Source organism: Nycticebus coucang, chromosome 1, assembly GCF_027406575.1.
Source record: "Nycticebus coucang isolate mNycCou1 chromosome 1, mNycCou1.pri, whole genome shotgun sequence".
NCBI classification, from domain to species: domain Eukaryota; kingdom Metazoa; phylum Chordata; class Mammalia; order Primates; family Lorisidae; genus Nycticebus; species Nycticebus coucang.
The window spans coordinates 188,745,165-188,771,358 of record NC_069780.1 but is presented as its reverse complement, the minus strand read 5'-3'; the positions used below and the strand labels follow the sequence as shown (position 1 = coordinate 188,771,358).

At 44.5% G+C, this 26,194-nt stretch overlaps 1 protein-coding gene across 1 annotated transcript; it reads right to left on the bottom strand.

The window, feature by feature from the left end:
- Positions 1 to 24,797: 24,797 nt before the first annotated feature.
- On the bottom strand, positions 24,798 to 25,697 carry TAS2R1 (taste 2 receptor member 1). Its single transcript, XM_053583805.1, has one exon. It carries the CDS (start codon positions 25,695 to 25,697, stop codon positions 24,798 to 24,800), a length of 900 nt encoding a protein of 299 aa, XP_053439780.1.
- Positions 25,698 to 26,194: the final 497 nt, after the last annotated feature.

Below are 26,194 nucleotides of genomic sequence, written 5' to 3'. Positions count from 1 at the left end.
CCCTGGGCTCTAATCATGACAAGAAAAGAAGCTGATTTCCTTTTCTCTTTTCAGGTGGAAGTGGGGACTCTTGGGAGGACAAATTTGCCTTCTTGCACATGAAGAGGTGAGAAGAAGTGGCAGAGAGAAAGGGTGGGCCTGCCCAGTAGGCGTGGGGTTCACTGCGCTGGGGGAGTCATGATAGGGAGTTCTGTTAAGGCGAGCCCCAGGTAGCACCCGATTTCACAATAACTTGTGGGAGGAGCTTATGATGACTTGAAAGCTGTGACCACAGGAAGATCCAAGTTATCAACTTAGTTACAGGAGAGGGGATGTTGTGAGGTACAGACCTGCCTTCTGTTAGGTGGGCAGTGGAAAGTTAGCAAATATGGCAGTTGGGCCAGATCCAGCCCAACTCCTGTCTCTGTGTATAAAGTTTTATTGGCACACAGCCACATCCGTTTGTTTATGTGTTTTCCACAGCAACTTTCACGCTGCAAAAGCAGAGTTGAGTAGTTGTGACCCAGAGACTCCATATACCATCCACGAAGCCCAGAATATTTACTAGCTGGTTCTTTACTAAAGAATTTGCTGACTTGGAAACTGTTAGTTTAGACTCTGGGCTGAGAGGCTGAGCGTGCCAGCTGTTCTCAACACAGACTTTGGGAGATCGTTCATATAATAAATTCTCTGAATCACTGAAGTCCTCCAGAATACTTGTGTGATCCGAGGCCGGGCAGAGTCAGTAAGGATTCCTCTTATACATCTCATCTTTCAAATTCTTGCCAGCTTAATTCCAGACTTAAGTAAGAAATAATGCTTTATATGTATATTATGAAATACATATTAGAAATTAAGTCATGTGCTATTTCTTGGGCCAAAGCACTGTGACCAGGCTTACACGTCCCATGCACTGCTTTGGTGGCCCACTGTTGCTGTGACAAATTACCATGAACTTAGTAGCTCAAAGTAATGCAAATCGCTTTTCTCACAGTTGGGAGGTCAGAAGCCTAAAATTAGTCTAAATGAATTAAATCAAAGTGACAGCAGGGCAGCACCGTTTGAATGCTCTGAGGAGAGAGTCTGATCTCTGGGGAAGCTGCCGGCATTTCTTGGCCTGTGGCCCCTTCTTTCGTCCCCTGCTCCAGTGGGCTGGTGTCTCCTCTCTGATCTTGGCTTCTGGTCACATCTTTGACTCTGATGCTCCTGCCTCCCTCTGAGAGGACCTCGGGAGGACATTAGAGTCTCCTGGGTGATCAATTTGGCTCTTTAAGGTGATGACGTCTGCAAAGACCCTTTGCCAAGTAAAGTCACACTCACAAGGATTAGGACGTGGACTTGGGGGGCTGCTACGCAGCTGACCACACGTGTAGAACCAGGAGGTTTTGGTAGTAACTGTACTTCTTCCTAAAAAGCCAGGGGTGACTCAGGGCCCTGGGACCATTCTGGTCCTGTCTGGAGTCTCTACTTTCCATTCAACCTCAACTCCCGTCCAGGAAAGGTTTTGTGGGGAATGGCACAGGCAGCTCTTGTCACCACCACCTGCTGGGTGAGAATGTCCAGAGGTCCCACCCTGGCTGGGCAACCTCCTTCTGCAACTTCAGACACTCTCTCTTAACCCTGCTGCCCCCTGGAAGGGCCTTCCCTGTGCAAGTCATGGCCCTTCTTGATCACCTCTTAGATGGATACAGGGGAGAACGCTCTTTCTGAGAGAGTCGGCAGCTTTGTCGGTCACGCAGTGCTTGTTCCAGGTGTAGAGTCCAGGACACAGGGCATAATATTACAGGAAAACTCAGAAATAAGAATCTGTGTCACAAAACTCCATGGCCAGGGAAGTCACAGGCATGGCTAGATGACTTGGATTAAGTTGGAGCATTGGCGAGGAAATTTCCACAAGACGGAATCCTCGAAAGAGCAGGATTTCTGCCACCCCTCCCAGGGATAGAGACTAGAAAACCATGAAAACCCATCTATTGGAGACACAGTGAATAACAGGAACGTGGCTGCAACCAGGTTTGAATGGATTTCGGTGAGGGATCAAATACTCACAGGCTATTAATGACCAGACTCCAGGTCTCTTTAGAGTTTCCTCTGAGAAAAGAAAAGAATTCTAGTCTGTTACAGGTTGAATCATGTTCCCTCAAAATTCCTGTGTACAGTCCTGACCGCAGCACCTCAGAGTGCGATGCCCTCAGATAGAGTCTTCAAGAGGCAGTCATGTTCCCGTGTGTTCACATGAGTGTGCCCGACTCCAACACAACTGATGCCCTTGTGGGAAGAGGCAATTAAGACAGGTGCAGCAAGGTGGCCATGTGAGGACATCAGAGGAAGATGACTACTCACAACTAAGGACAGAGGCCTGAGAAGAAGCCAACCTGCTCACACCTTGACCTCAGACGTCTAGCTCCAGACCTGTGAGACGACAAATCTCTGTTAGTGAAGCCACCATGTGGGACTTTGTTAGGGCAGCCCCAGCAAGCTCACACACGGTAACCACTGGATGCTCTGGGCAGGCAGGAGAGGGTTCAGTGAACTGTCAGTAGCTGACACTCACAGCGGTCAGGCACTGGCCCAGGGAAAGGCCACCCAGAGAGCGTCCAGCCCAGCAGATGAGGCCTCAGTCAGAGGAAGACAGGGCAGATGCTGGAAAGTCAGAAAGAATACAAGTTTTTCGCTACTCTGTGCTATGAAATACAAAATTGGGACATGACCAGAACCTTTGAAGTCAGAGCTTGAAGCCTCTTTACGGGCAGAATATCTTTTGCCTTAAAAATAGCACCAGATGAGAAGCCTCAAGAACACCCTCTTCTGCATTGTTTTGTGCTGTGGCTAACAGGCTTCCCTCGGGGATCATAGAGCTGTCATTTTCCCCTGTGCCCAACTGTAGCCTGGAAAGGTTATTAAACCCATAAAGCAAGATGGAGAACTAGGCCATGTTTCTGTCCCCTAACCCTAGAAGCTTGTAAGGTACATAGTATCTAGACACAAAATATACTTCCTTTGTACCTTAGTCCACTCAAACCTGGCTGCAGTCCCCTCCTACCACTCACCGCGTCCCTGATAGACAGATTTCCACAGGTTTGTCGTGTCCACTCCTGTGCCCCTGCCCTGGGAGGGGTGGCAGAAAACACCTTTCTCTGTTCCTTCAGGGTTCTGTCCCGTGGAAACGTTCTTTGCTGATGTTCTAACATAAACCACGCTATCTAGCCCTGCCTATGACTTCCCTGGCCACAGAGTCTTTGTGACACAGATTCTTATTTCTCAGGTTTCCTGTGGTATTATGCCCTGGGTCAAGCACAGAATAAGCAATGGAAACTGTTCTTTATTTTCCCTGCTTGAAGGAACTGCAGTGGTGTATAGCAGGTGGTTGGCATGAAATAGTGGAGACACAACAGGACACCAAAGGCCTGGAAGCAGCAAGATGGAACCCCGCGTGCGGGCTAATAGTGACACGGTGGTGTGGCCCGACAGTGTGGTATGGTTTTCAAAGCCCACACATTTTCTGCTGCATACATCAGACAAAGAAATGCAAAGATGTGGGAGGTTTTTGTTACAATCAAAACTGGAACGTGTCGAGTGGTTTCCTTAGCGAAGCAACGTGGTGTGGTTGGGAGAGGTGTCCAGGCTGGTGAGTAACTTCTCTGTAGGAATTTACACAGTGGCGCTCTTTCTTCTAACTACTGCTGAATTTACTTTTCAGACATGGAGTGCCTACAAACCAAGTGGACATTCATAAAGAGGACTGAGTCAGGACAAAGATGAATGAATTCTGGACCTTTCTTTGATGGTGGCTTGAGAACTACTGCGTCTGGAGGGGGAATGCAGTTGGAAGTGGAGCTCTGGCGATGGAAGGCGGACAGGGACTGCAAGGGGCTGTATTAAGAGTGTAGGTGGGCAGGTTGACCTCAAGGAGGCAGACCACAAAGGCTGCTGTGCAGGGACGACCCGAGGCCCTCACCAGAGTCATTCTCTGCAGGTTTGTGAGTGCGGCAGGGCTCTGGGAGGTCCCTGTTTAATGGAAGAGGCAAGAAGAGAGAGGAGGTCTCTGTGATTCCCAACGGCAATACTGAAATCAGCTTCAGACGTGTCTGAGTAATGACAATGCAAGCAGGGGTGGACTCGTGGGGAAAAAACCTGTGAAAGACGTAGCAGGGAAGCAAGTCTATTGGACTTGCAGTCAGGACGGCAGTCTCGTGAAGTAACACTGCGGGTCACCCCTTAAGTCAGGAGTCACTGAGGGGCTGCTGTGTGCAGCCAACCGGGCCCTGCTCAGCGTGAATGGGGCAACGTCCCTTTTCCCATGGAGCTAACATTCTGGTGGGAGAGCAGATGGTGACCCTGCCATAATGTAGTTGAGGGAAGAGAGAATGGAGGTGAAGGCTGCAGGGTGGGAGTGTCTGAGCTTGCAGTGGAATGGAAGGAAGAAATGAGCTGTGCAGAGATCTTGGGGTGAGATGGGAGTGGAGGGGACAGACCAGGTAAAGAGATGGTGATGGTTCCGTTTGGAGGTTAACTTGAGATGGGAGTGGAGGGGATACACCAGGTAAAGAGATGGTGATGGTTCCATTTGGAGGTTAACTTGAGATGGGAGTGGAGGGGATACACCAGGTAAAGAGATGGTGATGGTTCCATTTGGAGGTTAACTTGAGATGGGAGTGGAGGGGATACACCAGGTAAAGAGATGGTGATGGTTCCATTTGGAGGTTAACTTGAGATGGGAGTGGAGGGGACACACCAGGTAAAGAGATGGTGATGGTTCCATTTGGAGGTTAACTTGAGATGGGAGTGGAGGGGATACACCAGGTAAAGAGATGGTGATGGTTCCATTTGGGGGTTAACTTGAGATGGGAGTGGAGGGGATACACCAGGTAAAGAGATGGTGATGATTCCATTTGGAGGTTAACTTGAGATGGGAGTGGAGGGGATACACCAGGTAAAGAGATGGTGATGGTTCCATTTGGAGGTTAACTTGAGATGGGAGTGGAGGGGATACACCAGGTGAAGAGATGGTGATGATTCCATTTGGAGGTTAACTTGAGATGGGAGTGGAGGGGATACACCAGGTAAAGAGATGGTGATGGTTCCATTTGGAGGTTAACTTGAGATGGGAGTGGAGGGGATACACCAGGTAAAGAGATGGTGATGGTTCCATTTGGAGGTTAACTTGAGATGGGAGTGGAGGGGATACACCAGGTAAAGAGATGGTGATGGTTCCATTTGGGGGTTAACTTGAGATGGGAGTGGAGGGGATACACCAGGTAAAGAGATGGTGATGGTTCCATTTGGAGGTTAACTTGAGATGGGAGTGGAGGGGATACACCAGGTAAAGAGATGGTGATGGTTCCATTTGGAGGTTGACTTGAGATGGGAGGTGGAGGGGACACACCAGGTAAAGAGATGGTGATGGTTCCGTTTGGAGGTTGACTTGAGATGGGAGGTGGAGGGGACACACCAGGTAAAGAGATGGTGATGGTTCCATTTGGAGGTTGACTTGAGATGGGAGTGGAGGGGATATACCAGGTAAAGAGATGGTGATGGTTCCATTTGGAGGTTAACTTGAGATGGGAGTGGAGGGGATACACCAGGTGAAGAGATGGTGATGATTCCATTTGGAGGTTAACTTGAGATGGGAGTGGAGGGGATACACCAGGTAAAGAGATGGTGATGGTTCCATTTGGAGGTTAACTTGAGATGGGAGTGGAGGGGATACACCAGGTAAAGAGATGGTGATGGTTCCATTTGGAGGTTAACTTGAGATGGGAGTGGAGGGGATACACCAGGTAAAGAGATGGTGATGGTTCCATTTGGGGGTTAACTTGAGATGGGAGTGGAGGGGATACACCAGGTAAAGAGATGGTGATGGTTCCATTTGGAGGTTAACTTGAGATGGGAGTGGAGGGGATACACCAGGTAAAGAGATGGTGATGGTTCCATTTGGAGGTTGACTTGAGATGGGAGGTGGAGGGGACACACCAGGTAAAGAGATGGTGATGGTTCCGTTTGGAGGTTGACTTGAGATGGGAGGTGGAGGGGACACACCAGGTAAAGAGATGGTGATGGTTCCATTTGGAGGTTGACTTGAGATGGGAGGTGGAGGGGACACACCAGGTAAAGAGATGGTGATGGTTCCATTTGGAGGTTGACTTGAGATGGGAGTGGAGGGGATACACCAGGTAAAGAGATGGTGATGGTTCCATTTGGAGGTTGACTTGAGATGGGAGGTGGAGGGGACACACCAGGTAAAGAGATGGTGATGGTTCCATTTGGAGGTTGACTTGAGATGGGAGTGGAGGGGACACACCAGGTAAAGAGATGGTGATGGTTCCATTTGGAGGTTGACTTGAGATGGGAGGTGGAGGGGACACACCAGGTAAAGAGATGGTGATGGTTCAATTTGGAGATTGATTTGAGATGGGAGGTGGAGGGGACACACCAGGTAAAGAGATGGTGATGGTTCCGTTTGGAGGTTGACTGGAGATGGGAGGTGGAGGGGACACACCAGGTAAAGAGATGGTGATGGTTCCGTTTGGAGGTTGACTTGAGATGGGAGGTGGAGGGGACACACCAGGTAAAGAGATGGTGATGGTTCCGTTTGGAGGTTGACTTGAGATGGGAGGTGGAGGGGACACACCAGGTAAAGAGATGGTGATGGTTCCGTTTGGAGGTTGACTTGAGATGGGAGGTGGAGGGGACACACCAGGTAAAGAGATGGTGATGGTTCCGTTTGGAGGTTGACTTGAGATGGGAGGTGGAGGGGACACACCAGGTAAAGAGATGGTGATGGTTCCATTTGGAGGTTGACTTGAGATGGGAGGTGGAGGGGACACACCAGGTAAAGAGATGGTGATGGTTCAGTTTGGAGGTTGACTTGAGATGATAAAGAGGGAAGTGGAGGGGACACACCAAGTAAAGAGATGGTGATGGTTCAGTCTGGAAGTTGACTTGACTGGACGAAGTCATGCCTAGAAAGCTGGTAAGCCATGGCTTTGGGCTGTGTCTGTGAGGTGTTTGCAGAGGAGATTGGCATGTAAGCTGGTGAAGGGGCACCACCCAATCAGCTTGGTGGCTTTGTGAGCACAAAGGCAGAGGAAAGGTATATTCCCTCTCCTTCCTACAGCTGAGACAGCCTTCTTCTCCCGTCCTTAGCTATAAGAACTCCAGGTTTTCTGTCATGTGGGCTCGGGGGCTTACAAGAGCATCTCTGCCTCACTGTGTCCTCAGGCCTCCACCTCAGGTGGAGAGTCACCCCATCAGCTCCAGGTCTCCAGCTGGCTATTGCGGGACTTCTCAGACTTCACAATTGCATGAGCCAATTCCCTAATAAATCCCCTCCCATATCTTGCCCCCGTCTACCTTTTATTGATTTAGCCACTCTGGATACCCTTGATTAATACAGAGACTAAGTGCAAAGGCTCTGGGGTGACATGGAGGTTGGCTAGCTCCAAGAACAAGGAGGTTGATGAGGCTGAGGTGGGGATGGTGACCATCAGAGCTGTCATTGCACAGCACACTAAAAACACAAGCAACAATAATAAACGCCACTCAGCAAGACACCAACCACACGTTGGCATGAACACAGCTGTGAGACTCTGATATACCAAGGTTATGAAACCTTCCCAAGTTGCTTGTACGTGTGCTGCCAACGTAAGTGCATGGTGGCAAGTTTGCAAACTTAATTGTCAGACCTCATACGATGAGAGCTCTGATGCCCATTCCAGCAAAAAGAGTTCCAAAATTGCTTTGAAGTGTGGATTGGGCACTGGAGTCAGTGTGTAGCTTCCCAAAGGGAGTACATTGAAGGTGACTAAGTGATATTCAGCAATGAAGTATGTAGCACTTTTTCTAGGATGAGTTCACAAATTTAACTGTCTGACCTTGTGTATATGTATTCCCCAAGCAACCAGCACTTCCATGCTGTAAACTCCCCCACATGTAATCAGTTCTGCTTTGGGGGTCCACCCCAGAATTCTAGCCACCACAGCTCTTCTGATTTCACTCTCCTGAATCAATTATTGTCTAACTGGGTTGGAGGTTATATCTGGAGGTCTCTCGCCTCATGTCCTGGTATCTCAACATCTTTGAACACCCTTAGTATGTCTTGGAAATTTCTAGCCTTGTGAGTCCCACCTCCATGAGGCAGACCCAGAGGACTTGGAGTCATAACTGTTGGCAGATCCTAGGACCTACTGATATGCACGCACAAGACTCTGCTTTGAAAAAGATCAGCCTGAGCAAGAGGGCTCCACTGAAACCCACCTCTGGGGGAAGCATCTAACTCCTGGAGGTGACAGCTTGCCTCCTAGACCCTGGAGCAGATGTGGCATGAGATCTGGGGCAGAAGCTCTGGCTGAGCCTGATGGCCCTGAGAACTGTAGCAACCCAGGCTTGGTGGTGTTCACTGTCAGGCCAATTTCTAGAAATGGTGAGTTTGTTTCTCTAGCTGTCTCAAGGACTCCATGGGTTCCCATCTACTCTTTTCTGTTGAATTCATCATAATGAGCTATTGCTACTCATAGTTAGTAAAATGGTCTGATCCTGACTGTCCTATGTCGATATGCGTATAAGCAACAATAGATTTTTACATTTAAGAATGGAACTCTGCTATACACACGAGTGAGCTGAGAGCCATTCTTGTTGATTGCCACATGGCATTTGATGGTATTGGTGTATCATAATTTTCTTAATAAGCCACCATTTGATTTACATTTAAGAGGTTTTCCTATTTTTTTTTTTTTTGTAGAGACAGAGTCTCACTGTACCGCCCTCGGGTAGAGTGCTGTGGCGTCACACGGCTCACAGCAACCTCTAACTCTTGGGCTTACGCGATTCTCTTGCCTCAGCCTCCCGAGCAGCTGGGACTACAGGCGCCCGCCACAACGCCCGGCTATTTTTTTTTGTTGCTGTTTGGCCGGGGCTGGGTTTGAACCCGCCACCCTCGGCATATGGGGCCGGCGCCCTACTCACTGAGCTACAGGCTCCGCCCGAGGTTTTCCTATTTTTACTTTTTTATACAGTGTAATGGTGAAAACTTTGACACATGTATCACTGTGGCTTTTGTATAGATTCCTACCCAATAGAACTGCTGGAAGACCATATATACACACTAAAAAGTTCAATACATAAAAACAAGTTTTATTTTAAAAGGTCATACTAATTCACACTGGTACTACACATGTGTGAATATGTCAGTTTTTCCCATACACTCTCTAATACTTGATGTTGTTTTAAATGTTGCCATTTTGAAAGGAAAAACTTCATCTCATTTTAATTTATATTATATATATATTATATATATATTTGTCTCTTTTTTGAGACAAAGTCTCACGATGTCACCCTCAGTACAGTGGCATGGCGTCACAGCTCACAGCAACATCAAATTCTCTTGCCTCAGCCTCCCAAGTAGGTTGGATTATAGGCACCTGCCACCATACCCGGCTATTAATTTATATTTTAAAAGTGACTAGTAAAATAGAGCATAGTTTTTACATATTTCTCTATATTTTCATGTGTTTTTCCTATTAAATGTTCTGCCTATTTTTTATTTTTTTGTGAATAAGTACAGACCACATAATATTATATATTGTAGAGTACAAGGCATATGGCGTCTAAGTTGTGTTACATGCCAAATATACATTCCGTGTAATTTGTGTTATATTGCAAACATTTTCTCCAAGTCTCTCCTTTGTCCTTTAATTTTATGTAGCGTATCTTCCACTACACAAAAGTTCTATTCCACACTTGCTGGGATGATTCAACTTTTGAGAATCTACAAATCCAATTAAGCACAATAATAAATGATTTGAGTAAAGCATAAGCACCTCAGATCCAGGAAGAAATTCACTTAATTGAAAAGAAATTTCAGTTAAAGATTTGAGTAAAATAAAATATATTATTAAATAATTTAGGTAAAATGAAAATAATTAAACTTATTTTTAAATGATACCAGAAATCATTATAAAACAATTTATTAAAGCATAAAATGCGAAATGCATTCCCACTGCAGTTGGAATCAGGACAAGGTGCAGAATATTTCCTCATAACAACTCAATCTTGTTTAGGATGTTTTAGGACAAGTAATGGAATCAGACAGAATCAAGTAACTGGTATAAACTTAAAAAGATGTGAAAGCTTTATCTCTTTTTTTCAGATAATATAATTTTATATCTAGAAAATTCAGGGAGTGCAACTAAACGCAAATCTTTTAAAACTAATTTTCTTTTTGTTAAAAAAGAATCACTACATCAGTGTTTGAGACACTCAGTAGCTCTCCTCCATAGTAGCAATAACCATTTAGAAATTGAAATGGTAAAAGATTCTATTCACGACAGTTACTGAAACTACAAATGGCTAAAAATAGATTTATCAAGGAAGTCATAAAAGCAGAATGTATATTTCAGTATTGATATTTTACTAAAGACATAAAACAAGACTTCAGTAAATGGAGACATGTCATATCCCTGAATGGGAAGACCCACCATCATAAATGCTTCGCAAATCAATGCATGAATTTAATGCCATTCCCATCAGAATTCTAATGGATTGCTCACAGGCTCTGTTCTTACTTTTGAAACTGAGTAAATTGATTATAAAATTTCACGTGGGTAAATAGACTTGATAATTTCTGAGAATGTTTTGGAAAACACAAAATAATAGGAAATATTTTCCAGACATGTTAAATGCATGATAGAACTACTTTAATCATAACAATGTGATTCTGGCTTAGGAATAGACAAACTGAGGAGAAAGCAGAGTCCAGTAATCAATCCAAAAATACTTGGGTTTTTACCATATGGTAAGTGATGTTTGAGCAAATATTTAATAGTTTAGAAGAAAAATATGCATTTATAACAAATTACAAGATGATTTTTAGATGGATTACAGAGATTCCCTACAGGGAAGGATGAAATACATTTAATGTTATAATAAAATATAGGAGTTGGCTCAGCACCCATAGCACAGTGGTTATAGTGCCAGCCACACGCACTCAGGCTGGCAGGTTCGAACATGGCCTGGGCCAGCTCAACAACAATGACAATTGCAACAAAAAATAACCTGTCTGGGTGGCACCTGTGGCTCAAGGAGTAGGATGCTAGCCCCATATACCACAGGTGATGGGTTCAAACCTGGCCCCAGCCAAAAACTGCAAAAAGAAAAAAATAGCCTGTTGTTGTGGCAGGTGCCTATAGTCCCAGCTACTTGGGAGGCTGACGCAAGAGAATCACTTAAGCCCAAGAGTTTGAGGTTGCTGTGGGTTGTGAGTGGGGAAAGTACTTCTAAGCAACTCTGGTAGTCCAGATGCCATACAAAACAAAATTTCCCCCACTGTGGTTTCTTTGCTTATATATTAACACTAGGACATTACAGGTTATAACGTAAAACCTATAAATGAGAATAAGTAACTCATCAAAGATCACTCAACTCGGTGGATACAGACAATAAATGGTTACTTTGAAATGATCACAATATTCACTTGGTGTAAATTATGGACTTGTCTCTTTTCCAGTGGTTCTTTAATGACCAAAAAATCACCTGGAGTGCTTGTTAAAATGGTTACCCGAGCCCCACCCTTAGTTTTTTATTTAATAAGTCAAGTTAGGAACTGAGAATTTGCACAGATAATGTACACACTGCTGGTTGTAGCCCCAGCAGGAGTAATGATTTGTTATACAAATTCTCTGTATAAAAAGCACAGTGCTAACATATATACTAATTTGGATGCCATCCGTGAACACAGGTTTTACTCCAACTTATTTCAGAGATCCATCCGTGTCATGGGCCAGTGAAAATTAGGCTGGAGGGATAAACATGTACTAAGAGTCAGGGTCAAATTCCTTCAGGAACAGAGCAATTGGGTTAGGTTAAGATTACAAAAAAGCAGCATACCGTATTTTGCCATATATAATACATACTTGTTTTGCCCAGATTTTTTGAGAGAAAAATAAGGATGAGCATCATACACAGATAGTGCTAATTCCGTATCTGTTTTTAATTATTTTATTCATACGTATGCATTAAAAGTGCAATTCTAGAAAGGAATAACCACATGCATATGCAAAATAATCCCCTCGAATGCAGTAATCGGTTTTGTCGAACTTACAGATGAACTTGCAATGAAACCATTTTAGAAGAGTAACAGATTTCTCTTTGTACACAGTAGGTGGTAGCCAGCAATATATTTCTTTGAAGAAAATATTGGAAAATTCCTTGAAAATGTTGAAATGCCATTTGTATACTGCAAGCTTTAAGCTTCGAATTTGAATTAAAAAAAAAAAATGAAAGATTTTTTTACCTGAAACTTTGGGCCCAAAACATGGGTGCACGTTATACACAGGAGTGCATTATACTTAGCAAAATGTAGTAATTAAGATTTCACTTATCAAAAGAAAGTTACACAATGTCAGTGAACATGATCTTTCTTCTCCGTAAAAGCAATGAGAAAACTGGCAAAAGTTGTCAGAATCAAAGTTTTCAGAACTCAGAAAATTAATCAAGGTCTTGGAGTGTCCTGGGGATTTTTTATTCAAGAATAAATGGCTGGATTTTGGGAAGATCAGTGAACTCAGGGCATTTTAATGTTCCCATCCCCTAATGTACAGGTGCACAGTAATCCTGTGAGTTAAAATCCTGTATTCCCATCCAGCCTGGCAATTCCTGGAGGTGACGGGATGGAGTTGGAGCTCTTGCAAAATCCCCACTGTCAAACAGTCATCATTACTTGCACTGTTCAATGGTTCCAACTTGCAAGGCCATTGTATTTGACCTAACTCAAACGTTGCCCAGCACAGAAAGCCTTCTTTCCAAGGGGCATTTGCTGAGAATAATTATAGGGACGTGTTTTAACTTTGCATTTGCCTGAGGTGAAGAATAATAGTTGGGGCGAACTGTAGACTAAACAAAAAAAAGCTGAAAAAGGAAAGCTAAGTGATAAGATGTTCATAGGAATTCAGAAAAGCTCTGATGTATTCATGGGAATTTGGAAGGCCATGTATCTGCTGGTACCGGGCAAACACTCCAGGCTGTGTGCATGCTCAGGGAAGACCAGAGAAAGTTCCAAGCTCTCATTTCTGGCTGGCCTTGAGGCTCTGTGTCTGCAGAAAGGAAAGGCCAGACAGCATTTCCAGCTGCCTGGCTGAGTCTCGCTTCCAACACACATGCGGGGCTGCTTGGCGAGGAGGGAAGCTTGCTGATTCCTGGCATTTCAGGAAATTTTGATCTAACCATCAGCTGACCACCAAGCTGAGTAAAGACTTTGAAACAAAGTCACCCCATAAAACTGGCACCCCTCTTGTACTAGAACGTCCCATTACACCAGCACCTCCCATTACACTAGCACTCTCCTCTGCACTAGCAGTATTGCGCTAGCACTCCTCCTTACACCAGCACCCTCTTGCACTAGCAGCCCCCTCGCACTAGCACTGCCCCTCACACTAGTACTCCTCCTGGTAATAGCACCCTCCTTACACTCGTACTCCTCCTGACACCAACACGCCCCCTTACTCTAGCACTCCCCACTGGCTCAGAGAGTTTCCAAAGGTTGTTAATCTCTGGCTACGAAACAGAGAAGATTCTGTAGGCTCCCAGCATGTGAGGCACAGCCTTTAGCCTCCGTTGCCACTGTCCCTCCTGGGAGGGCCATCCCCAGCTCTGACAGCGGCCCCATGCAGCTTCTCGCAGGCAGGGAGGGAGCAGATGAAGGAAGGACACTGCCCTCAGGACAGCCCTGCCATGTGGCTTGACCTCCCCTGCGTGCGTCTAAAGTGGTGACGGATGGTGCTGCTGGAGGCGCTCAAGTGCTCTGGGAAAGACGGTCTGGGCCACCCGTGACCCCAGTCACAGACAAACACGCAGCGCACAGTGGCAGCCTCCGGCCTTTTCTTCTTCCTCTGCACTGGCCCCCGTGTGGACTGTACACCCAGAAAGCCTCTCTGTTAATGCCCTCCGAGCTTTAAAAATAGTGCTCTCTGTAGGTGCAACTACAAAGAAAGGGAGGGGCACGCTTCTGAATTACCACAGAACTTTGATCTTCTCTCAAATTCCCATCCAAATGTCACAGTGAATTTACCCGATAAATTTATCAAACCGGACAATATTCTTAGAGCACATGCCTTACTGTCATTCAAACCCATCACATTTGGGTTATAGCAGCTGTTTCTTAGGGAGAATAAACAATGGTTTAGAACAGGAAGCAGGGGAAAACACGTCCTGGGGAAACTTTCTGGAAGAACGTCAAAAATATTGGAAGAACTTGATTTTGGTCCAGTGATGCAATTTGGGGTTGTATCTAAAAGGTGATAGTAACAGAAATTCCATAGTCTATTACTCAATTTTACAATTAATACTGTGGTCACAGATTACTTTTAAATGATAAAACAGTCCACCTGTGTATTAATCCATTTGTAAAGTAAAATACATGAGTTCCTCTATCACAGTTGTTCTCAAGGGCAGGAGCCAGCCGGGGCCAGAAGGCAGTTTGGCCTCCCAGAGACATTTGGCAGCCTGGAGGCCTTTTTTGTTATCAGACTGGGGGGGTTGCTACTGGCATCTGGGACTAGAGACCAGGGATGCTGCTTCCTTCCTAAGGAGTTCAGGATAATCCTGCCACCAGGCCCCTCAAAACAAAGCATTATCCAGGTCCAAAGGTGAACAGTGTTGAAATTGAGAAAGATGACCTAGAACAATGAGAAAAGGATTCCCTATGTACCTTCAGGTTTCTCCCAAGAAGGAAAAATGTTGCCCTATGCCCAGAAAGACAAGAGTGATACAGGACAGAGGTGGTATCCATCACTGCAATGCTTCTGAGGGGCTGCTGCAGCCCCTCATGCTGGGTCTTGACCCCCACATTGTGATTTCAGTGTCCTCCACACCGTAATGCTGTGCGGAGCTTCCGGGCTGTCTGGGGTCAGAGCACTGGCCTCCTTCCCGAGCCTGAGGCTGCAGGGGCTCAGGTGTGCTCAGCCCAGGCTGCTGTTCCCACAGCTCCTCCCTCGCTCTCTTCCTCTGCACCTGCTCCCTTCTCTTTCTCCTGGGCAGGGAGAACCCCAGGCCTGCCTGTCTCTGCCCCAGAAAGGCCTCAGCAGGGCTTGTCTGCTCTGCTCAATCCTTCCATTTCCCCCAGGCTCTTGCTCTTGCTGTGTCTGGTCGTCAATGAAGCAAACATTGTCCATCTATCATCCTCTCCCCAAACTCCATCTCACCTTCTTTCCAGTGTGGTTTCCACTTCCTGTCTCTGTCATTGATAAAAACAATTGTCACCCTGTGTGCTAAGCGCTCGGTCCCCAAGGGGGTCAGCGTGGCTATTCAATCCATTGTACACATGTGTTAGAAGACCTGGGTTCAAACTGTGGCTGCACCTGTGCCTCAGTCTTTGAGTCTCAGATTCCTCATTTGGAATGGGATCAATAATACTCGCCATACGTCTCACAGTTTTAAAACATAAGGATCAAGTCAACTAATGCACATCATCATCGCCACCACCATGGGAACTTGATGTATCATTGATACAATACTAATTTCTAAAGAAACCAAAGAAGGAGATAAAGCGTAGTCATTTAACACATCCCCGGCCCTCTGTCTGTATCCAGACTTTGAAGGGATCACACCTGAGCCCAGGGTCTGCCTCCCTGTGCTGCCACTCAGTCAGGTCAAGCCCTCCTAACAGGGACTGTGCCGTTGGATCACCTGAGCCTGAATCCTAGTGGCTAGATGCTCCCTGGCAAATTACAACACCCCCCCCCCACCGTGTTTCCTTAGCCAGAAACTGAGGATGAAAATAAGGATGTGGTCCATGATGTGGTGAGGATTTAACAAATTAATCTTTGTGAGTGGTGAGAACAGAACCCGGTCCTTGCTATGCCTGAGGTATGTTGGCCACCTTACTACATGTCCAGGCTGCTTGCGAGGTCCCTGCCGCCTGTGAGCACCCAAGTGAGTATTCAGCCTCTGCCACTTGAAGCATTTACTCTCCTGTCACAGCCTCCTGTGTGACCAAGTGCCAAGTTCTTTTCCAAGAGCAGTTTAGGAGGGTCCAGCAACTCAGAGCCTCTTGGCAGGACAGAAGTGTCGCAGAATTCTCCACGTGCTCATTTTGAAGTTCTCTAACTTGCTGAAATGAGGTTTACTGAGAAAGCTTGAAACCTAATTAGGTTCTGTGTCAGACCATAAGGAAAAGGCTTATAAAATGAAGATGAAAAGCAGAAGCTACTCAATGATTATTTTAAGACAGAGATTTGCAAATTAAAGTCTCTCTCTTTGCACCTATTAAATTAGCAAATTTTTTTTAAGACATTAACCAGCAGTTCTGGCCAGGATGTGAAACCCTAGCATGTTGGTACTTTGCTAATAGAAATGCAAGTCCATACAATCCCAATGAAAAGAAATTCGCCAATGCATTTCAGAGCCACTGACCTAATCCTAATTCTCAGACCTCTGCCCAATAAAACTAGAAAGAGTAGGAAAAAGTACACAAAGGTGCCCATTAAACCTTATTTACAATAGTAAGAATGAGTGCAAACTCAGTGCCCCTAAATAAAGAAGTGGATAAATAATGAATTTATCTTTTCAACAAATCTTTACTAAATGCCTTTATTTCTGGGTACTGTGCTACATAAGCTCAATAAACTATTTTGTAGTCATTAAAATGATCAACAAGAAAATACTTAACATAAGAAAGGAAGTGAAATTTATAAAATAAAATTTTCCCATAATTACAATGATACAGAATTTAAATATTTTCATTTGCAGCATTTGAATGGGAATGTGGACAAATCAAAATTAATGATTTATTGGGGGTGATGAATTCTAGATGAGTCTGTTCTCCATTTGTTATTCATTATTATATTATTTGCGATGAAGAAAAATCTAAATAAAAAGGTAAAAATCCCCACTCTTGCAGCCCAGCATGGGTGACCACTTGACCTGCTCTGAGACGCACTGTCCCTACTACAAGGCCCCACATGTGGGGGTCAGAAACCACCGGGTCTTGCCTGACCCCGGCCGTCAGGGGGCTCAGCCCCATGGACCTGCAGCCACTTTCCCAGGGAGGCCCTGCTTGTTTGTCTGGGCCATTCTGCTTTATTTTATTTTTGCTGTTTCAAATATGATTTAAAACCCGAAAGAGAACACATCGGAGAGTTATTTCACAAGAAGTCCATTTGTTCTTTTCCTGTAAAAACAGGGAGACAGAGAGCTATTCATGCTTGGGATCCCTCTGGGAATGTTTCAGAAGCAGCAGCACTCAGCCTGTAGCTGACAAGCTCACCAGGAAATACATTCCAGGGGAGCTGGGTGCAAAGACGGACTGAGTGGCTGTGATTTGCAAGGGTAGAAACCTGGAGTGTAAAACACACAAAGCATGGCAAAAAAAAAAAAAAAAAAAAGTGTTGCATTTTCAAATACAAAGGCCTGGCTGAGCTGGTGGAACTAAGCCCTTGTAAATTCAGATTTGGGCCAGGACAGCTATACCCAAAGATAAACCCTTGGAGAGCCCCCTTTAGAGGGTTTATAGCCATAGACATGGAAACCGGTCCCACCCATGGAGATATTTTTATTTTTAACATTCCGGAAGCATGCTATCCCTAATCAGAGTTTGTTCACTCTGAATTAGCTGCAAATGATTAAATCAGTCCTTAAAATTCTTTGCTATGGGACAACTTTCATGCCCCGAAGGGTTAGAGTTTTGATTCCCTGACCATTTGCTCCATGCACCTCCAGTTTGTTAAAATCAAAAGAAGAAGAGGAGGAGGAGGAGAGGGGGAGGGAAATACGCTTTTCAGGTTTCTTTGGGTTTGACCGTTTAGATGAGTTTCATACTCACCCTTTTATAAAGATGACATCTGAGGACATGTTTTTTTCTTGCTGTGTTTTAAACAACCACTGCACATTCTTAGGTTCAATGGCCCGTAAAATCTTGTGTACTCAGAAAGGAGGAGAGTTCATCTTAGAATGGCAACCACCCATCCGTCTAGATTCTAAAAGTACATTGGTTCACGATATTCTATCAGCCTAACCTAAATATAACTTGATCTAATGCAGAAGGCTAATTGAGATTTAACTATAATTTAATTCACTCAGTCCCCTATATTTTGTCCATGAAAAGTACCAGAACATAATAACAGACATACCTGCTCTTTTACTTTTTTGGTAGAACTTTTATTGGGGTTGCACACACACACACACACACAAACACGTATGTATTTTACCATTCCAACCATTTCAGGGTATAATTCAGCAGCCTTAAGTTGTGTAACTATCACCACTATTTCTAGGACCTTTTCATCACCCCCAACAGAAACTCTGTACCCATTAAACAAGAACTGCTGATTTCTCTACTACCTGCCCCCAGCAGCTCGGAGCCTCTGTTCGACTTTTTGCCCCTCAGGGAGTTTGCCCTCTCTGGGTCTCTCCTATAAATAGCATCCACAGTATTTGTCCTTTGTGTCCAGGCTAGTGTCCTCAAGGTTCATCCACGCTGTGGGATATGTCTGAAGTTCATTCCCTTTCAAGGCTGAATAGTGCTGCCCTGTATGACGCATCATACTTTATCCATTTATCTGTTGATGGACACTTGGGTTGTTCCCACCTTTTGACTACTGTGTGAATAATGCTGCGTGTTGGGCACACAAATGTCCCTTCAGGTTCCTGTTTCCAGGTCTCTCGGTTGTAGCCCTAGGAGTGACGTCACTGAGTCATGGGCTAATTCTATGTTGAAGTTTTTTTTTTGAGACAGAGCCTCAAGCTGTCGCCCTGGTTAGAGTGCTATGGCATCATAGCTCACAGCAACCTCAAACTCCTGGGCTCAAGCGAGTCTCCTGTCTCTGCCTCCCAAGTAGCTGGGACTACAGGCGCCCGCCACAACGCCCAGCTATTTTTTGATTGCAGCCATCATTGTTGTTTGGCAGGCCCGGGGTTGGATTCGAACCCGCCAGCTCAGGTGTATGTGGCTAGCGCCTTAGCCACTTGAGCCACAGGCACCGAGCCTATGTTGAAGTTTTTGAGGAACCACCAAACTTCTTTCCACAGTGGTTGCATCTTCTTACAGCCCACATCAGGCAGGATTATTTCATCCCGAAATCCTTGCTGCCTTGTCTAGGGGGTGTCCCGCATCTCTCTCCCTCTTTGCATGGTGCTTGGCCACCCCATGTGTCTGAGGAGACAGCAAAAGCTCAGGCCTGCTGTCCCTTACCACTCTGCCCATCATCTGCACTCTTTTCCCAAGCCTCGAGGACCTTCTGTCCCAGATGGAAGCTGCTCCTCAGGGCTGCTGCACACCCTGCTGGCCACTACACAACCTGAGGATGAACCTGGGTCCGTGAGGTGCTGCAAAGTTGGCATCATTTATTATTGCAGCAAAGCAGCCCGATCCCTGCTTTGGTTTCCCTCTCACCTCTCCCCCTTCCACTTTTTCACAACTCTTGCAAATGCTTCTTCTTCTCTTCTTCACCAGAGACTTTTATATGCACTGTTTCCTTTTCCTAGAAGTAGCCGTTCTCCAAAACGTGTGACTGGTTGATTGATTATTAGGGGCAATCATACAAAATAGTCATTGATGCAGATCAAAGGTCACCAAGATTCAGCAGTTTCATGTGGTTCACATAACTAAAAACAACAGCGGTGCCAGCCAGGTATTGCTGGCTTGATTCCACTATTGAGTCCCTTCAATGCCTCTCGTTAAGCTCAGAACCATTTCTATCCCTGTTTCAAAGATGAGAAACGGAGAAATGTGAGGTTCAGCCTCACGGAGTCACTTATCAGTGGCAGATCTAGATTCCAAATCAGCCTCTTAATTATGACCCTCTGTTGTTCAGCAGGTTCCGACTTGGGCGCTGTCCTCTCCTCCCGAGGAACTGCTGGAGATTCCTTGTGGCCGTACTTCTTATAGTCACAGGGTACAATAAATGTGGCTGGAGATTACATTCATTTGTGGTCACAAATACGGAAAAACTTTCCCAAGCCTGTGGTATGTATCATTCTTAACTCCCATTTACAGATGGAGAAACTGAGGCTCAGCTCACTGTAGTGCTGAGTTGCACAAAAGCTGCCTAAATCACCAAGACAAGCAAGTGTAGTTCTAGAGAAGGTGTCTGAGGAGACAAGGCATTGTGAGCACAGGAGTCTGGCTTACCTATGGGCTAGTGACCAACTAATAGTGACCAACTTTTAGGTTGATTTGGAATCTACAGTACTGCAAAAACTACTTAGCTTCTCCATGTAAAATGCCATGCTCAAGGGTTCCTCTCTCACTCCATGGAGCCACTTTTCTAGATCCATCATCTATGCATGCAGCTAAGAACATCATGCCTTAAACTAAGGCATAAGACCTTAGTTCAAGAATTTCAAGTATTTTAGCATATAAGCAGTGGTGAATATTTTGGAGAATGTTAATCATGAAACTGAGCTTCCTCACCAGATACTGTATCTGGTCAATGTCTCTAAAAGCCAGTGGCCTAGGTTCAAGGTAAAGCAAGACTTTCTAATTTACAATCATAAGTGCAACATCTGCTGTCCAAATGAATGGGCTCGAGGCCAGAGGCCCTTCCATATATTCAGTAATATGAGATCTTAGCCTATTGTCAGCCACTTATTTATTTTCTTCACCTATTTAACCTGCCCATATTCAGAGGAATCTGAGGTTTCCCCAGCAGTTCTGGATGTTGGATCATTCAAGGAATGCTCATCAAGTGCAAGGTCCTGTCTTGCTACAGGACTGTGTCCCTCGGGGCTCCCAAACTCAAATTCTACCTGACACACATATATGTGTACTGTTTTATGACTGCATTCTGCGCACCAGCATTTTTGGCCCAAACTTTCAGGAAAAAAAAATGTTTTGTTTCAATTTTTTAATTCATATTTTTGTTTATATTTAGGTACCTGTTCTTTTGTATTATAAAGTAATTATAACATTCGCTTTTAACTGATCATGGTACAGGAAATTTTATGTAAAAAATAATTACAAAACACAAAGAATGATACAAAGTACAAGAAGTTTTGCATACTAGTAGCAAATCCCACCACCCATGTATAACGTGCATCCTTATTTTTCCCTAAAATTTTAGGCAAAAGTGCACTTTATGCACGGTGAAATGTCTTACTTACACAAACCTATAGGAAGAAGAGGATTTAGTTAATTGGAAGCTAAAGCTGCCTCTTAAGGACATATATTCCAACCTCAAAAATAGAAATAGAGTTACAATGTGTCTTTTTGGTCAGGAATATTGAAGTTTAAAGAAAACAAATCCTCAGTTATTTAAAAAGTAGATATGTCTTCAGAGATTTAGGCATTTGCTATTTAGATATTTGATTGGCTCTTATTTTATTGACCTTGCAGAGAGAGATTTAAAATAGAAACAAATAAAACACCAAAAATAATAAAAGAAACCCCACACATCATTGATATGTTTTAAATTTTGAGATAAAATTGCCAACTCCTGATTCTCCGTAAAAAGATTAAGTAGATCCAGATGTCACAGTTAGGAATTCAAATGCTTATATCGTATATTAAAACATTCTTTAATCCTGCCAAAGCTTAGGGTAATGTATCAAGTGGTATAATGTATCAAGGAGAGAAACAGAGATGTTAGTTTTGTATAGAAAGATAGCAGTGAAACAAATGCCCACAAACTACCTTAAATTTATATTGCTTCTCCCAAAAGCTTAATATTTCCAACTGAGGAGATTTTCCTAGTACCTAGCATTTTCTCTGGCATAAAGGTTTCTAATGAGAGTCTATAATTATTTGGTAGCAAATGGTAAAAAGGGACTATATCATTTGTCTTAACTTCATTTGAGTACAATGCCTAACCTAACTTCAAACTCTTCCTTAGCTGGACTCTTTGAAACATGTAGGTCTCCCTGCCCTGGTCATCTGTCTGTAACATCTGCCATTCCATTGGTTGCCAAAGTGAATTTGGATGATCTGGCTGGTTTCTTTCTCTCTCAGATGTTTCTGACTGTCTCTTTTCTCACCCAAGGAAATGCAGCGCTATGTGGACAAAAGTTATGAAAACCATATTTTTAAGCCTAAAATTTGAGTATGCACATCCAGAGAAGCCTGACTGCATTTAGACAAACAAAGGAGAGTAAACTTGGACCGTCTGAAGTACCGAGGTAGAGGCCAGGAGAAGGAAGAAGGCTGACTGCAGACACTACGCCTTCCCAGGTTGGCCAAACAGAGGATTCTGTCTTCAGGCAGTTGTTACCGCTGAATGAGTGAAGGAGAAATCAAAAGGCATCTATGAGGTTGGACAATTAAGTTTGCAAACCCCACCTAGAAAAAGTGCTCCATACTCTTTGCTGAGTATCCCCATGGTCACCTGTGAAGTACTCCCCTGGCGAAGCTGTGCGCCCATCTCAGAGCCTAATCCACCCTTCAAAACAATTTTAGAACTCTTTTTTTTGGAATGGTCATCAGAGCTGTCATACATATAACTTATGAAACTTTTGAAATGATGTTTTTTTCTTAATATTCAAGTTGTAAGAGTCTGTTTCTGTAAGCACATGGATTGAGCCTCCTAGTTACCTCATTTTTAGCTGCTGGAGAGAGTAGAGAACTCCTGGGCTTGGGGACTGAAGGAGCCAACTCAGAATGGAGACTGGGACATAGTGAGACAGCACTTGTCTCCTGATTTGGGACAGTTCACTGAATTTCAGTCTGAAGTGGCATGGAATATTCCTGCTGGGTCCCAGTTCAGTAGCCTGCCTGAGAGCCCAGACTCTCGACTTAGGGGCCTTAGCTGGAAGTCACCTTAACTGAGCTACAGGTGCTGGGTCTCTTTGGGGAGACAGGATGACCTTGCCCTGCCATCAGCAGTCCCCCGGCCTGCCCCACGGGTCTGCGATCCTACAGCCAAGGCTCCCAGGGGCCATCATGCCTACCCACTTCATCTCTAAAGGTTTAGGGGCGAGGCAAGGAGGATGCTGCCCCTTGGTAGAGGTCAAACCACTGTCAGATGAGGACAAAAACAATGTGGTGAGTCTAGCAAGCGTAGAGAAGGGCAGCTCCAGAGAGACAAAGTCCTGACCTGTTTTGCTTCCAACATGGAGGAATTAGTGTCCTGTGCAATACTCATCAACACAATAACTAGTCAACATTTCTGGAAAAAAATATGTTTCTAGGAGAGTAGAGTGTGAAAATTTTTTTTTAGAATAGTTTACTACGCATTCTTTATTTCTTTTACAACTTTCGGTGGTAGTATGCAAACTTAGTCACACCATAGTAGTCATCTCGTTAACTAGCACTATTGAAACAGGCCTTGCACGAGATAGGATGAGAAAGAAAAAAACTCAGCAGAATCATATAACGACAAAGTCCTCCCTGAATGTTTGAGTTTCTCCCACTCTGTCTCTGTCACCTGCAGGTACACACATCACGGATTCGAAAAGCAGGTATTCCCTGAACTTGTGAGGTAAGAAAAATAAAAGTGATTCTTCCTGTCCCTTCTCCAGGCAGAAGCAATAATTATATCTAAATATTATATCCAATTATAACCGCTCTTTCCAGAGCTGGTTGCCTGAGCGCACGATTAGCTGTAAACCCTCCCACCAAGTGGGATGTGGGAAATGAAATGGTGGGGAGATGGAAGCTTTCATTTTCCTCCTTGGGGGATGAAGTATGAACCCTGGGGGAAGCTGAGGAGTACCCACAGAGCTTAATTCCCAGGCCCAGGAAGATAAATACAGCTCGAAGCCAAGTCTTCCATTGGTTTATTACAACCGAGCCTGCACGTCTTAGGTTAGAAAACCAACATTTGAGTCCGTGTTATTGGAGATGGGCAAATCTAAATCTAAGCACACTGCGTCATCACAGCTGCACTACAAGGTACAGCTAAACTTAAGAATGCCTTTTACTTTATCTACTTGCCTGGAAGCAAAAGTGTTCTGAAGTTGTTTCAGAAATACACACTTGTGTCTTAGTATTCAAAATCATCAACCAAACAGAAAATAGACTTGAGACTTCAAGCAGATGGTGACACCCCCAACCCCACCCACCTACTGATGTTGCTTCATTGGGAAGACTCGCTGAGTGGGAAGAGTTCCAACTGCCACCTTCAGCTGAAAGGGCCCCAAAGTCAAGCACACAAACGCAAAATGAAACAAGCATCTTTGACAGCTATTGTGTGTTCATGGTACGCAGTTAGGGGAACGGGAGAGAGACACGCAGCCACCTCCTCCTCCCCTTCCATCTGTCTGCCTTTCTTCAGTTGGTGGGACATGTCACGGTGGCATCTAGGCTCTCTGAAGGATAGAAGAAGAAAACGTGCTTAACAAGGGCAGAGAAGGCCTGCCTGTCCTCAGCTGCCTTTCTGATCTGAATAGCTCCATTGTCTGTGACTTGAACCAAGAGAGCAGAAATAATATGTAGGCAGAAAAGAGATGAGCAGTCAGGTCAGGGTAGAGCATCTGAGACCAGGTACAAGGGGAACCTGGTGGCATTCTTGTGTCCTTCTATCATTATAAGTTCAAGTATGTGCTTTTTTTTTCTTTAAACTTTTTATTTTGAAATAATTGTAGATTTGCATGTATTTGTACAAAATAGTACAGAAGGACTTGGGTACCATTTACTCAGTTTTTCCCAATGGATAACCACATGCAAGATGATAATGCGATATCACAATTAGGATGTTGACATTGACGCAATCCACCGCCACACATGTGCTTTGACAATCAATTCAACTCTTTGAAAAAGCAGCAAATCCATAAAAATGCCTGAAGCTGGACACGACGTCTGAAGATGGTGGTTTGTATACTTACAAACAGGCTGCTCAGCGTGGCTGAGGGAGGTGCTGTAGGCCCTGGCGAGTCGGTGAACTGAGCAAAGCTCTCTCTCACTGACAGCACTTACGGTGAAGGAAGAACTTCTTTGCGTTTTGTTTTAGTTTAGGATTTCCTAAAATTAAGATGACAGAGTGTGCAGAGGGGTATGTACCAAACATCAAGGCAAAGAACAGAACATTTAAGCTTCCAAACTGAAAATTTTCGAGAGAGAGCAATGCAGGGGCGGTGAAGCGGGAAAAGTAGAGGATGAAGAAGGACAGGACGGACAGCATCGCCTGGATGCTGGCACTCCGGGGAGTGTCCCCAGCGCCCGCAGCCACGTTTCTCATCTGCTGGGTGTGTCTCCCCAGGGAAAAAACCAGCAGGAGACCCGCAGCAAGGAAGATAAGTAACGGTATGGAGACCTCAACTGTCAGTAAGAAAAACTGTAAAGCAAATTTTTCTTTCACAGGAGACACTATGTTTTTAAAGACAAAGGCCACTGAGAAGTTTTGAGAAATAATCCATACATAGTTGCTGTGCAAAACACAAGTGGCAGATGCAAATAACAGAGACCCCAGGATCAGCCATGGTACCAGCTTGGTTATCCTCATCTTCAACCAGAAGAAGAATGGGTGAGAAACGTTGGCAATCTTGGCACAGTAGAAAACACCCAGCCATGTGGCAAGCCAGAGTTCTGATTCGCTTACAAACAAGTAGGTCACAAAATTCCGAGATAACATAAAAAGGTCCGTCAAGGACAGTACAGTCAGACAAAAATGCAAGATGGTCACCTGCAGGCAAATTCTAGAAAGTGCCAGGCAAGAGAGAAGAAGGTCCAGGGGAGCCATTTTCTTCTGCTTGATCAGACCAATGCCATTCACCACCACGATGATGCTGTTTGCAAGAATCCCAAGAAGAAATTGCATCAGTACCAAAACAAAAGTGATGATGAGGGGAGAGTCTTGCATTTTTAGAAGGAACAAGAAATCGATTACTTTTAAAAAATGATGCAGTTACGGACTTTTAGATGGTTGGAGGGTTGGCGTGTTCACACTTTTCTTCCATGAGATCAGGACTTCTGTGGTGACGAGACTTAACCACAAAGGTAATGGGGTAGGAAGGTGGTGCACATTGGTTTATATCACCGCTTTCTCAATTAGTTCTGACAGTCAAATAAGAAAGAGATACTCTAGCAACAATTTGCTTCTTAGTGATAGTTTTTGCATTTTCCGGGTATACAGTGATTTCAAAGCTGTCATAAGCAGATAGTGGAATCTGACACCTTCAGGTGTCAAGGAGAAGGGCTTGCCTCTCAGTAGCCAGCCAAAGCTACTCAACCCTTCATCTCTACCGTGAAAAATCAATTTTCCTACAGATGTGATTCTATTTAATGTTGAGTCATTCTCTTAAAAAAACAATTTTTTCAAAAGATTATGGCTTGACCTGTATTGGTGTAGTTCAACCA